At 31.3% G+C, this 12,981-nt stretch overlaps 1 protein-coding gene across 1 annotated transcript; it reads left to right on the forward strand.

Moving 5' to 3' along the window:
- The first annotated feature begins 650 nt into the window (after positions 1-650).
- LOC135139592 (odorant receptor Or1-like) lies at positions 651-1,403 on the forward strand. Its single transcript, XM_064069890.1, has one exon. It carries the CDS (start codon positions 651-653, stop codon positions 1,401-1,403), a length of 753 nt encoding a protein of 250 aa, XP_063925960.1.
- Positions 1,404-12,981: the final 11,578 nt, after the last annotated feature.

Here is a 12,981-nt window from a genome sequence, read left to right on the forward strand (position 1 = left end):
AAGGGGCGTGAATGATATAAAATAACATTTCTAGTTAATTATACTAGAATAGGCTCTGCCTTATTAATAATCTATGTACTTCAATTCTCCATCTAACATTTCCCTATGAAAATTTCTGACTGACTCCGTAATACAATTATTAGAAAAAATATAATAAGTAGGTTTGTCCCAAATAACAAATAAGAGCTACTTAATTTGGGTAAGGAGTTTAGAAATTTTTTAATTCTATAAAACTCTGACAAGCTTTAATTATAAAAATGATAATTACCGGGTCGACTTAGATATGAGAGGTTTTATGTTTGCATTTCTATTTAGTTTTTAGTAGACAGGCGACCAGAAATAACTAGAAATCTCCTCCAGAACCTAAGCAAGAATTTTAAGTTCCACGAGTCTCTTGACGAGTCTTTGTTTTCTATTTATTATTAAACCCTACAAGAATGTGTGTCAGCGTACCGAGTCTGGAAGAAGTTCTCACATAAATAATAAAACAGCTTAACCAGAACTTCATTTCTATTTTCGAAAAACGCATTCGACAAAAACTCACAACCAAACATAGTGTTGGTCAAAATATAACCACCCTCTGTTGGAAAAACAAGTAAGTGTTACTTAGTGTAAGTGTTTCCTACTAAATGTTTTTGCAGATAATAAAAATGGAAAGTTACGACTGGAAGTCCACCCTCAAGCTAAACATCCAATCATTAAAAATAATGGGACTGTGGCCCCATAACCTGACGTATAAATTGAATTTATACGTGATGTGCACTTTTTTTTTGTACACGTCGTTCATCATCTGCCACGTGTTTTTTCAAGCAATTAACATTTATTTCATGCGGGATAATTTATCCGCCGTTGTCGGAATTATCTACATTCTACTAATCAAAATTCTGAGCGGCTTCAAAGGTTACTACCTCATCAAAAACATGGGATTGCTTAAACAAGTTTTGGAAATTCTCGACGACGATATTTTTCGACCCAAAACCCCCAATCAAGAGGAAATAATTAAATCGAACGTGCGTTTTTGGAAATTTGTTCGAATGTTGTACGTGTCCACGTGTTACGGAAGCAACTTATTCTTCGGTATATATCCCCTTTTTGACAAATCTTCTGAAGAAAGAAGACTCCCGTTTTTGGCTTGGTACCCATTCGACAGCAAAGTTTCGCCTTTTTACGAGATTACCTACACTTATCAAATGTTTGCTGTGGTGTATAACACAAGTGTGCACATTCACGTCGATTCGTTAATTTGTGTTTTTAATGTGTATGCTAGTTGTCAGTTTGAGATTTTAACCGATAGTTTGAAGAATTTTGGCAAGGAGAGTGAAAAGTTTGCTGGAGAAAATAGCACGATGCTTGTGAAATGTATCAAGCATCATAAATCCATTCTAGAGTATGATTGGACATAATTTCGGTGAAAATTTCTACACTAATGCTCTTTTTTTCTAGTTATATTAAAAAATGTAATCTGTTTCTCAACTGGATTGTCTTTATACAGTTTTTCGTGAGTACAATTTCTATAGGAATAACAATGTATCAATTAACGTTGGTAAGTTAAAAATGTTTTGATATTTTGACTATTAAATTTGTATTTTTCAAAGGTGGCACCTCTTTCGAACCAATTTAATTCTCTTATTTTGTACTGGTCGGCAATTGTAGTGCAAATATTTCTGTTTTGTTGGTTTGGAAACGAAGTCCAAGAAAAGGTGATTTCTATCGTAAAATCGTTGCATATTGTATTGTTAATTTGTTTTTTATTTATTAGAGTGATAAGGTTCCGTACGCAGCTTTCGAGTCTAATTGGGTGGAAATACCTCTAAACACAAAAAAGATGTTGCTATTTTTTACGATGAAATTGCTGAAACCAGTACGACTATCTGCCTTAGATTTGTTTTATCTCACGCTGGACACTTTTATGAGGGTACGAAGAAAACAAAATTTTATAAACAAGAGTTTACTATTTGTGTTTTAGATAATGAAAACGGCATGGTCTTATTTCGCGTTTCTACATCAAGTTGGAACATAGAGTGGTTAATCACTCTGTTTTAAAGTTATTAATGTGTGTATGTAAGGTAACGTTTCATAATAATATATTGTGTGCAACTGTCACGTTTTAACACTTTTGTAACAGTTTGGATAGATGCATTGTAATACTAATAATAAGTATTGTATTATTGTTATTATTGAATAGCTATTTATAATCAATAAAATAACGAAACAATTTAATCAAGTCTGTCCTATGTAATAACAGAGGTGCAACTGCAGACTGAAATGAAAATCATTTATGGTACTTGAAATTTAAGACACATAGTGATAACACTTATCAACCTGTGGACGTGAGATGAATTATAAACTAAACTAAAAGATGTTTTCTACGAATTGCAATAACCGGATCACAATGCCGACGGTCCAGACTTTTTTATTGCTCTGACTGACTGACTAAAACACAACCGGTTTATCTCAAGACATTAAAAAGAAATTGTTGTTCTTCACCATGCAGTTGAAACCTGTTCAGATATCTGCTCTGAATTTGTTTTATCTGTCGTTGGATACATATATGAGGGTAATGGTAGTTAGTGTTGTTACCTGAAATTAATTTTATCTTGTAGATTCTGAAAACTGCCTGGTCATATTTTGCTTTTTTTGTAATCTCAGAAGAAATAAAACAATTTGCGCTTTTTTTGGAATATTACACATTTATGTAGTTTTGGAAGAATTGGTGTTAAAAAAAGTTTTATGATCAAATATACGACGTTGCCCTTTAATTATAGAATTATGTTCTACCGTGTGCCCAGAATTTAAGAAAAATAGGGACAGCTGTTTTTGATTTAACTAATAAAATGAATTGACTCATTCATTAATATTTTCACTCTGTATACCAATTCTAAAAAGTAGGAATATACAAAGAGAAGTACGCTAATCTGAACATTTCAAATGAGACTGACTTTGCAAAATTAGAAGAATGAGGAAGTATAGCCCTCAAAGACCAGAACAACTTTCATCTTTGACTTTTTTCTATCTGTAATAATAATAATTGATAAATTCTTGGAATTTTTAGCAATAAAGGTACACGATTTGTTGCGATATCAACTAAATCAAATTTTAATATACAGAGGAGAATGAGGAAGTATAGCCCTCAAAGACCAGAACAACTTTCATCTTTGACTTTTTTCTATCTGTAATAATAATAATTGATAAATTCTTGGAATTTTTAGCAATAAAGGTACACGATTTGTTGCGATATCAACTAAATCAAATTTTAATATACAGAGTGTTTATAAAAAAATTAAAACTTTACAATTTTCAAATATCGATGTCTCAGTTTTTTCAAATGGAACTCCATTTTTGTCCTCACTCTTCTAATAACTAGCAACTTTAAATATAGAAAATGCTCAGCAAGAAAGAAACAAAGAGAACAAAAAATTGAATAAAATGCAGTAATAAAATATAGGGTGTTTCGTTTGAAAAATATTTAAACATTTTATATACATACACTCCGTATATGAAATTTTAATCTCATTTATACCATAACAAAGCACGTATTTTTCTGTATCTCTTCACAAATTTTTGTAACACAAATTTAAAAAATAACAAAACTGCGATTTTTTTTATAAAGTTTGTTTAGTGACTCACCTTGTATATAATATAATTGTGAGAATTTTTTTCTTTAGATTTATGATGACAAGAATAATATTGCAACAAACTTGACATTTAAATTTTATTATTTTGAAGTTTTTTTCCAAAATCACATTTTGTACATTTTGGGTGCAATTTATTCACTAAAATTTTGAGTTGACGTCATCAATTTTTTATAGAAGATGGGCAAATACATACACTCGGTTTTGCAGTTCTTGATTAAATCAGCAAAATAAATTCACGCAATCATTAATTTTTTTGTGTCACCTTATAAGCAAATCCAAAAAATATTAATGTAGTGATAGATCATAAATATAGGCTCATCAATTTTGGACATTTTAGATTTGAGCTGACGTCATAATTTTTTTGGGCGGGATCAGCAAATATATTTTGATTAAAAATTTGTTATTATTATCATAGATTTAAAACGTCTGCAAGATTGCAATGCGTTCGGTTTTGCTGGTTCAAAATTTTTGCAGAATGTTGTTTTATAATTTAGATTTTTTTTTCGCGGAGGCATATACTACATGTGTAGGACTATGTTATTTTACACAATTTAAAACCCATCTACTATGTACAATTTTGAAGTGACGTCATGAGCATGACATTGGTGAGGATGATTAGACAAATTTTGGTTAGCGTTTTAGCATCTACATGATATTCCTAATATTAATACAAAATTTGACAATAATCGGCCCAGTACATTCGAAGATGGTCAAAACCGGGACGGCTGACATACAGACAGACAGACAGATGGACAGATCGACAGACAGAAACGGGAGACCTATTTCTTCGTACTGTAGCGGTCATGAAAAGACTAGAAAACGTAAAAGCAAAAGAGTCGGCCGACGGACTCGATTACAATACTTCCAGAGCATATGTGAAAAAATAAATAGACAACTGTTAAAATTTTATTAAATAATCAGTATGTTAGTTTAATTTATACAGACATTTGATATCGTTTTCTTTAAAAGCTGTGTGCATGTTTCAAGTAGCCTAGAAGCTTGTAAATGCCATAAAAAAATTAATGGAAAATAATTACTCCTATTTTCCAGGACATCTGAAAAAGGTCCTTAATAAATAAGTTCGTTCAAATAATATAAATATACGGTAATTTTGAAAAGTATCAGTTACTTAGCAGACAGCTTATAAATAATGAAAAATAAAAATTGCAAGCAATTATATCGGTATGAAGATGTCTTGGAACTAGCATTAATAATTAACGAGGTTTCGATTAAATATTAGTTCCCAGTTGAATTTTGATCACGTAGACTTTATAACCTATATATATATTTATTAGTGCTTTAGAAGTCTATTTCTCCTGTGAAGAAAATCCTGTGTGTGCCATGGTCCTTGACTTTATTGTAATTGCAAATGTGAGTATCAAAGAATTTTTGTTGTTTGAATCACACGTTGTGACATAACTAAATAAATTAAAAGGGTTTAAATTTTATTTTCTTTTACTTCCCGAGCGAAAGCGAAGGAGGTATTGTAATCGAGTCCGTCGGTCGACTCTTTGCTTTTACCTGTTTTCGACCATTCATCACACCTACAGTGCGAAGAAAGAGGTCTCCCGTTTCCGTCTGTTTGTCTGTCTGTCCGTCTATCCGTCTGTCTGCCGTCCCCATTTTTATTAGACAGATAATTTCCGAAAGTACTGGGCCGATTGTTGTCAAATTTTGTATTTATATTAGGATTATCCACACCAATAATGTGAGGATGTCACTTCAAAATTGTATACGCTAAATGGGTTTCAAGTAGTATAAAATAACTCCCAATTGGGTTTTTACCCGAAACCTCCAGATTTTTGGAAAAAAATTAAAAATTATGAAACACCATTTTGCAATTTAATTAAAAATATCGAGAAAATTTGAAAGTACCAAATTGCCCAATGAACTTCATTACTGTACGTCCTTAGGCTATCCTCGATAAGAAAAACAACTTGAAAGCGTTTATGTTTATACATCGGAAGAATGTCACGTAGAAATTTGTTTGATTTGAATGAATTCGTCCTCTCCAAACAGAGAATCAAAACTATCATTATTATAATCAGAGAACATAGGGAAGCGTTATAGTTTAAATTAAATGACGGTTGAGGACTCCTCGACTTTTGTTGTTTCTAACTAGGAATAAAATTAACTAGAAAAAATGTCATAATATTTTTAAGGACGCGTTTTACTTTCGACAAATTGACACTAGATTTACCAGAATATTACAAGCTGCTTACTGTTTCCTTCACTTTAATTCAGGTCAGGTCAGGTCAGGTCAGGTCAGTTCGTTCGTCGTCTGAGAACTTGTTTGATCTACAGACCAGAGCGCACTCAGATTTCATTTATGAACAATGATCCGTGATCTGATACACATCCTAACCGGTTTCAACTTTCGATTTCTCAATTTTTCGGTTCTTTAGATTCTCAGTTTTTGGATATTTCAGTTTTGGGATTTTTCAGTTTTTCGATTCGTCAGTTTTTCTTTCATTTTTCAGTTTTTCGATATTTCAGTTTTGAGATTTTTCAATATTTCTGTTCTTCGACTTTTTTTTTGATTTCTGGATTTTTTGATGTGTCGACTTTTTACTTTTTTGATTTCTCAATTTTTTGGTGTTTTAATTTTTCAATATTTACAATTTTAGATTTTTCGATTTCTCGATTTTTCATTTCAGTTCTTCGATATTTCAGTTATTCAAGTTTACGAATTTTTCAAATGTTTTGATTTCTTAATCAATCGATTTTTCGACTTCCCGATTTTAGAATTTCTGTTTTTCAATTGCCGTTTTTTCGAATTTTCGATTTTTCAATTAATCGATGTTTTGATTTTCCCATTTCTTGACTTTCGAGGGTTTCGATATTCCTGTTCTTCAATTCTTTAATTTTCGATTTTCAGGTTTTTGATTTTTCGACTTCACTTTTTCTCAATTTTTCTACTTTTTAGGTTCTCAGTTTTTGATATTTCAGTTTTCGGATTTTTCAGGTTTTCTTTCATTTTTCAGTTTTTCAATATTTCAGTTTTGGGATTTTTCAATATTTTGATTCGACTTTTCGATTTTTGGCTTCTGGAGTGTCGATTTTTTTACTTTTTCGATTTGTCAATTTTTCGACTTCCCGGTTTTAGATTTTCTGTTTTCAATTGTCGTTTCAAATTTTTCGATTTTTCTATGTTTTCATTTCCCGATTTAGATTCCCATTTTTAGTTTTTCTTACATTTTTCAGTTTTTCAATATTTCAGTTTTGGGATTTTCCAATATTTCGATTCTTCGACTTTTCGATTTTTGACTCCTGGATTTTTCGATGTGTCGATTTTTTTTCTTTTTGATTTTTCAATTTTTCGATTTCTCGATTTTTCATTTCAGTTATTGGATATTTCAATTTTTCAAGTTTTCGAATTTTCCAAATGTTTCGATTTCTTAATTTTTTGATTTTTCGACTTTCCGGTTTTTCAATTGTCATTTTTTCAAATTTTCGATTTTTTAATTTTTCCAATTTGACTTTTATAAACTCTCAATTTTTCGATTTTTCAATTAATCGATGTCTTGATTTTCCCATTTTTTGACCTTTGAGTGTTTCGATTTTTAAATTTTTCGATTTTTTAAGGTTTCTATTTTTCGACTTCACTTTTTTGTTTTTTCGATTTTACAGTTTTTAGATATTTCAGTTTTAGGATTTTTCAACATTTCAAGTCTTCGGCTTTTCTATTTTTGACTTCTGGGTTTTTCGATGTGTCTACCTTTTTACTTTTTAGATTTTTCAATTTTTGGATTTTTAAATTTTAGATTTTTCAATTTTTCGATTTGTTAATTTTTCATTCCCGATTTATCGAGATTTAATTGTTCAGGATTTTGTTTTATCATTTTTTCAACTTTTTATTTTGGCTTATTTCGGTTTTTCAGTTTTTCCAGTTTTCCATTTTTTCGTTTTTTGATTTTTCCGCTTTTCAAATTTTTCAACTTTTAACTTTTTGTTTGCCGATTTCGCTATTTTTCGATTTTTCGACTCCATCACTTTTCGATTTCTCGTTCTTTGGATCTTTCAATCTCTCAATTTTTCAATTTTTCGTATTTTTAAGTTTTTTGATTTCTCGACTTATCGAGATTTGGATTTTTCGATATTTTGATTGTCAATTTCTCAATTTATAAATTGTTCAATTTTTAACTTTTCGATTTTTCGATTTTGACCTATTTCGGGTTCTCAATTGTTCGACTTTTCGACTTCACGATTTCTTGATCTTTTGATTTTTCGATTTTCCAGTTTTGGATGTTTCGGTTTTTCAGTTATCCGATTTTTTAAATTTGGGAGTTTCGATTTCTCGATTTTTCGTTATTCGGTTTTAAATTTTAGATTTTTAAATTTTACATGTTTTCGGTTTTACGATTTTTTAAGGTTTTTGGAATTTTCGATTATTTTAATTGTTCATTTTTTTCTCATTACAGTGTATCGAAAACAACCACAAAAATAGTCACTAAAAATATTTAAAAAAAATCATACAAAAGAGAACAGTGTTTCCAAAACGTTTTCCCGAAAAAAATCCATTGGGTTATTATGATTTCAACAATATTCTTAGTTTAAGACGTTGTGCTAACACAAATAAAGAATTAGTTCTTAGTTAAACCAAATATGTAAAATCATCTAAATATGTACCAAAAATATTCACTTAGTCGTTATAAAAACCGACCAAACAACTATAAAAAATATGCATGCAATGATGAATCATAAGTAAAAACTCATCATATTTTGCACATTTTGGGTAGAATTTATTCGGCAAAATTTTGAGATAACGTCATCATTTTCTTGGGGGAATAAACAGATTTATTTTGATTAACAATTTTATTTCTTACAATGATTTTAAAACGTCTGCAAGATTTCAAAGCATTCAGTTTTGCAATTCATGATTTACGTACATACTCATCATACTTTGCACATTTAAGATAGTATTTGTTCAGCAAAATTTTCAAAATAAAAAAAAATCAATTTTTTAGGGGGGATGAGCAAAAATTTGTTAAATTATCTCACTGAACTACACTCAAGCTATGAATTCATAGCCTAGATTATTTTAGATAATTAAAAATTTAATCCGGCTAACTGAATTGTGTAATTACAGTCAATAATTCTACAGGACGTCCGAAATTTATAAATAATCAAAATTTTTGCAAAATACAGACGGCAACGACACGGAAAAGACAAATTTTCGCACATTCAGCAAACTTACCTTATTTTAATAGTGTAACACTGTTCACAAGATAATTTATACATCTGAAACTAAAGACAAAAAAGAGATACATTATTTGCTATTATTTGCATTTCTTCATATTTTTCATTTATCAGGGACTACATTTTACTATTTTTGTCGTTTACACGCAAACTAGTACGAAAAAAATAAGGTCAAGGAAACGTTCGGTCTCTACAACGGTGAAACGAAAAATACACCAACCTTCGATTATTATCAATAATGTATGAAAAGTTCCCCTAAATTTAATTTTTTTTGACGAAAATTTCGTTGTCGAAAAAAATCTATATTTGTAATTAGTGGTTGTGAACGTGTTAGCCACTTATAATTATAAAGGGTTACCAATTTAAATATGACCCAAAGATATATTAATAATGCAAAATATAATTACCACTTTAAAAGGTAATTCGACGATTAGACAGATCTATTTACTCATGAAAATTGTTTCAGTGCACACTTCTCTAGTCCATCTTCGAAACATGACGTCTGTAGAAAAATACAACTGGAAAGCCAACATTAAAATAAACATTATCCTACTGAAACTAATGGGTTTGTGGCCAAAAGGCGACGACATCTACCAACCCGGCCCTTACATGCTGTACTCCAGAATCATAGTGTTTTTATGTGTGGCTTGTCACATACTCCCTCAAGCAGCCAACATTTATTTCGTCCGCAACGACCTGACATCCGTCGTCGGAATTGTATACGTAATAATGATAGAAATGATGGCCGCAATCAAGGTATATTTTATCATTCAAAAGATGAAAACGTTAAAGGATCACGTAATCGTTTTGAAAAGCGACTGGTTTCAGCCGAAGAATTCTACCCAGACACTTATAATTGGACGAAATGTGGCTTTTATGAAACTCATTTTTAAAATGTTTTTCGCAGTGTGTTTTTCTGGAAACGCATTTTACATGATTTATCCGCTTTTGGATGACTCAGTGGAAGGAAAACGTTTACCTCTTGTTGCTTGGTACCCCTACGATGTAAACGTGTGGCCGTTTTATCAAATTACGTATGTCCATCAAGTACTGAGTACCTGCTATCTCTCGATGGTCCATTTAAATATAGATATTTTGATTGCTGCCTTTAATGTGTATGCTGGATGTCAGTTTGAGATGTTATGTGACGATCTTAGAAATTTTGTGAGTTTGGAAAGGGACGAAAATAAGAACTTAGTTGCATGTTTTGTTCAACATAAGCGAATTTTAACGTAGGTTACATACTTAAATAACAAATAAGATGAAATATACGGGCATATTTTTCAGGTTTGTGGAAGGGTGCAATCAGTTTTTCAGTTGGATTATTTTTTGGCACTTGATTCTAAGTGGCGTCTGTATTGGGATAACAATGTTTCAGTTAACCTTGGTAAGTGTACTTTTATCAAGTTTACCACTAGTTAACAAAAATTTTTCCAGGTTGTCCCGTTTTCGAGTGAATTTTATTCTTTGCTTACGTATGGGGTGGCGATAACTATACAGATTTTCATGTATTGTTGGTTCGGTAACGAAGTTGAAGTCAAGGTATAAAATGTATTCAATGGTGTTCATGATCAATATTTAATGTCGTTATTCTAGAGTAATCTTCTCGCTTACGCTGTTTTTGAATCTGACTGGACAGATTTACCAGAAAATGTGAAAACGAGTTTGCTTTTTTTTACAATGAATGTATTAAAACCAGTTAAAATTACTACAGCGTTTGGTGTACTTCAGCTGTCTGTGGATACATTTGTGAAGGTATGGAAATTTAGGTGAATACAAAGGTAAAAAATGTAGATACGTTGTTTTAGATTTTAAAAACAGCTTGGTCTTACTATGCTCTACTTTATCAACTTAGTTCTCCGAAATTGTAAATTGTTTTTAGAAAAATTATATTTAGAGTACAGTAGTCCCTGTGACTAGGACACCCAGAGTTTTTTTTAGTTAAGTAAAAATAATGATAATATTTTTGAAAAAAGTAGCAAGTTTATTGATGAAGGTACGCATTTTCGATTTTCCATAAATTAAAATTAGAAATGGTCCCAGCAAGCATGGAGAAAATTGTCGGTAATATAGCAGCCTATCTAAAATTGTATCGTTTAGAACGAAGTGCTGACTACATGTTCCGAAGGAGTTTAGCGATATGAAGAAATCTGGAGGATGAATTATGTATACTTATACAATACTTTGCAATTAATTCCAAATAAATTTAGTTTCCCCACATTATACATATGCTAAAATATCGTGAGAACCAATTGTAAAAAGCACCTGAAATTAGGTATATGGGTACAAGTAGTTGTACTCTAATTATCATTCGTCAAAAAAATTGTTTTTGCTTCATTTGTTTTAGAGATGCAGGGACAACTTTTAAATAAGTATAAATAAAAAAAAGATTAGTTACCTTTGAACATAATTTTAATTCGACCTGGAATAGTAACAGTTTTCAATGAAATTCATTCTAAACTCTACGAAGATTTAAGGAAACTGGAAGGAAAAGAACGTCCAAAACTTGGCAGGACAAAAACTACTACAAATGATGAAAATGCCCCTAATGTCCTTTGGACAAATAAATTATAATAATTATTATTATTATTATTTAGACACAATAGAAAATCCCAAAACGTCAGTGCTGAATCACAATGTTAGTAGAAAATCAGTTCAAACAATAATGAAAAAGGAAGTTTCACCCAAATAAGATCCATTTGGTACAAAAGGTAAAGAAGATGATTTTGATTGTAGAGTTGAATTTACCCAAATTATTATGAACAAGACGGAAATTTTATCAACAGGATTTTGTTCTCTGACAAATCTATGTTTTGTTTAAATGGTCATGTAAACAGATGCAACTGTAGGTACTGATCTGATACAAATCCATACCGGATGGACCAAATCCACACACAGCGTCCAGAAAAACTGAATGTTTGGTGCGGTATTATTGGTTAACATGTAATCGGTCCTTTTTTTATTAATGAGAATTTAAATTCTGGGGGATACTTAAGGCTGTTGCGGGAACGTATGGTGCCTAGACTTAGAGAATTGTTTCCCAATTACCAAAATTCGGAGTTACCAGCAGAAACTATTTGGTTTCAACAAGACGGTGCACCACTTCATTTTGGACGTCAAGTGCGAAAGTACTTAAATGAAACTTTTCCTAGCGGATGGATAGACCGAAGGGGTACTATTGAGTGGCCTGCCAGGGCACCGGATTTGACACCGCTTGACTTTTTTTTGTGGAGCTATGTTTTTGAAAAATCGCGTTTATATCAATAGACCGATTCACATTGAAGACTTACAGGAACGCATACGTAACGAAATTGCTAGCATTCGGCCAGAAATTCTCATTAGCTCACTACAACATTTTATTTGGCGTATTTTTTACTGCCAGGAAGTATTTTGAGCATCTTTTGTAGAACAAAGTAGTTTAATTTTGGTTTCGGTTGTTATTGGTTAAATTATTTAGTGTTTAATATTAATTAAAATTAATAAGTAATTATTAATTAATTCCATTATTGTTTAATAATTTATTTTGTCATTCCCTAAACTATACAAGTCAGAATTTATTACAAAACACAAAATGAAAAACACAGCAAAACAATCAGCGAATTTAATCCGTTTGAATAAATTTATGTTTTTCGATTTTTACGTCCCCAGCTTAAGTTAAGGACGTATAGTAGTCAAGTCCAACGGACGAATGGCCACTTTTAGGATTTCTCGACGTTTCATGCCCCCTACAGTATGAAAAAAAGAGTCTCCCGTTTCCGTCTATCCGGCGTCTGTGTCTATTTTAATACGGAATCTCCGAAACTGCTGGACCGCTGATTGTCGACTTTTATATACATATATATTAAGCAAAATTTGGCTAATCATCCTCAGTAACAATTTGATAGCGTCATTTCAAAGAACTCTATTTTAAAGCGATTAAAATGTTATACTGTGATATACATACTACTATAGTTGTGGTGTATGAATCCTCCTTGAGTTTTTTCCCTAAACCTTCAAATGTTCACAAAAAAAATTAACACAGTATAATAACGGTTTGCCATTGGCGTATAATATGCAGACGCTGACTGAGTGGATTACGGCTCCTAACGGGATCGGCGGTCCCGCGTTCGATGCCAAGCTTGGCCGTTCGTTTTTTGTATTATTTATG

This window comes from Zophobas morio, unplaced genomic scaffold (assembly GCF_036711695.1).
Source record: "Zophobas morio isolate AGI-343-1 ecotype UQ-CSIRO unplaced genomic scaffold, CSIRO_AGI_Zmor_V1 ptg000031l, whole genome shotgun sequence".
NCBI classification, from domain to species: domain Eukaryota; kingdom Metazoa; phylum Arthropoda; class Insecta; order Coleoptera; family Tenebrionidae; genus Zophobas; species Zophobas morio.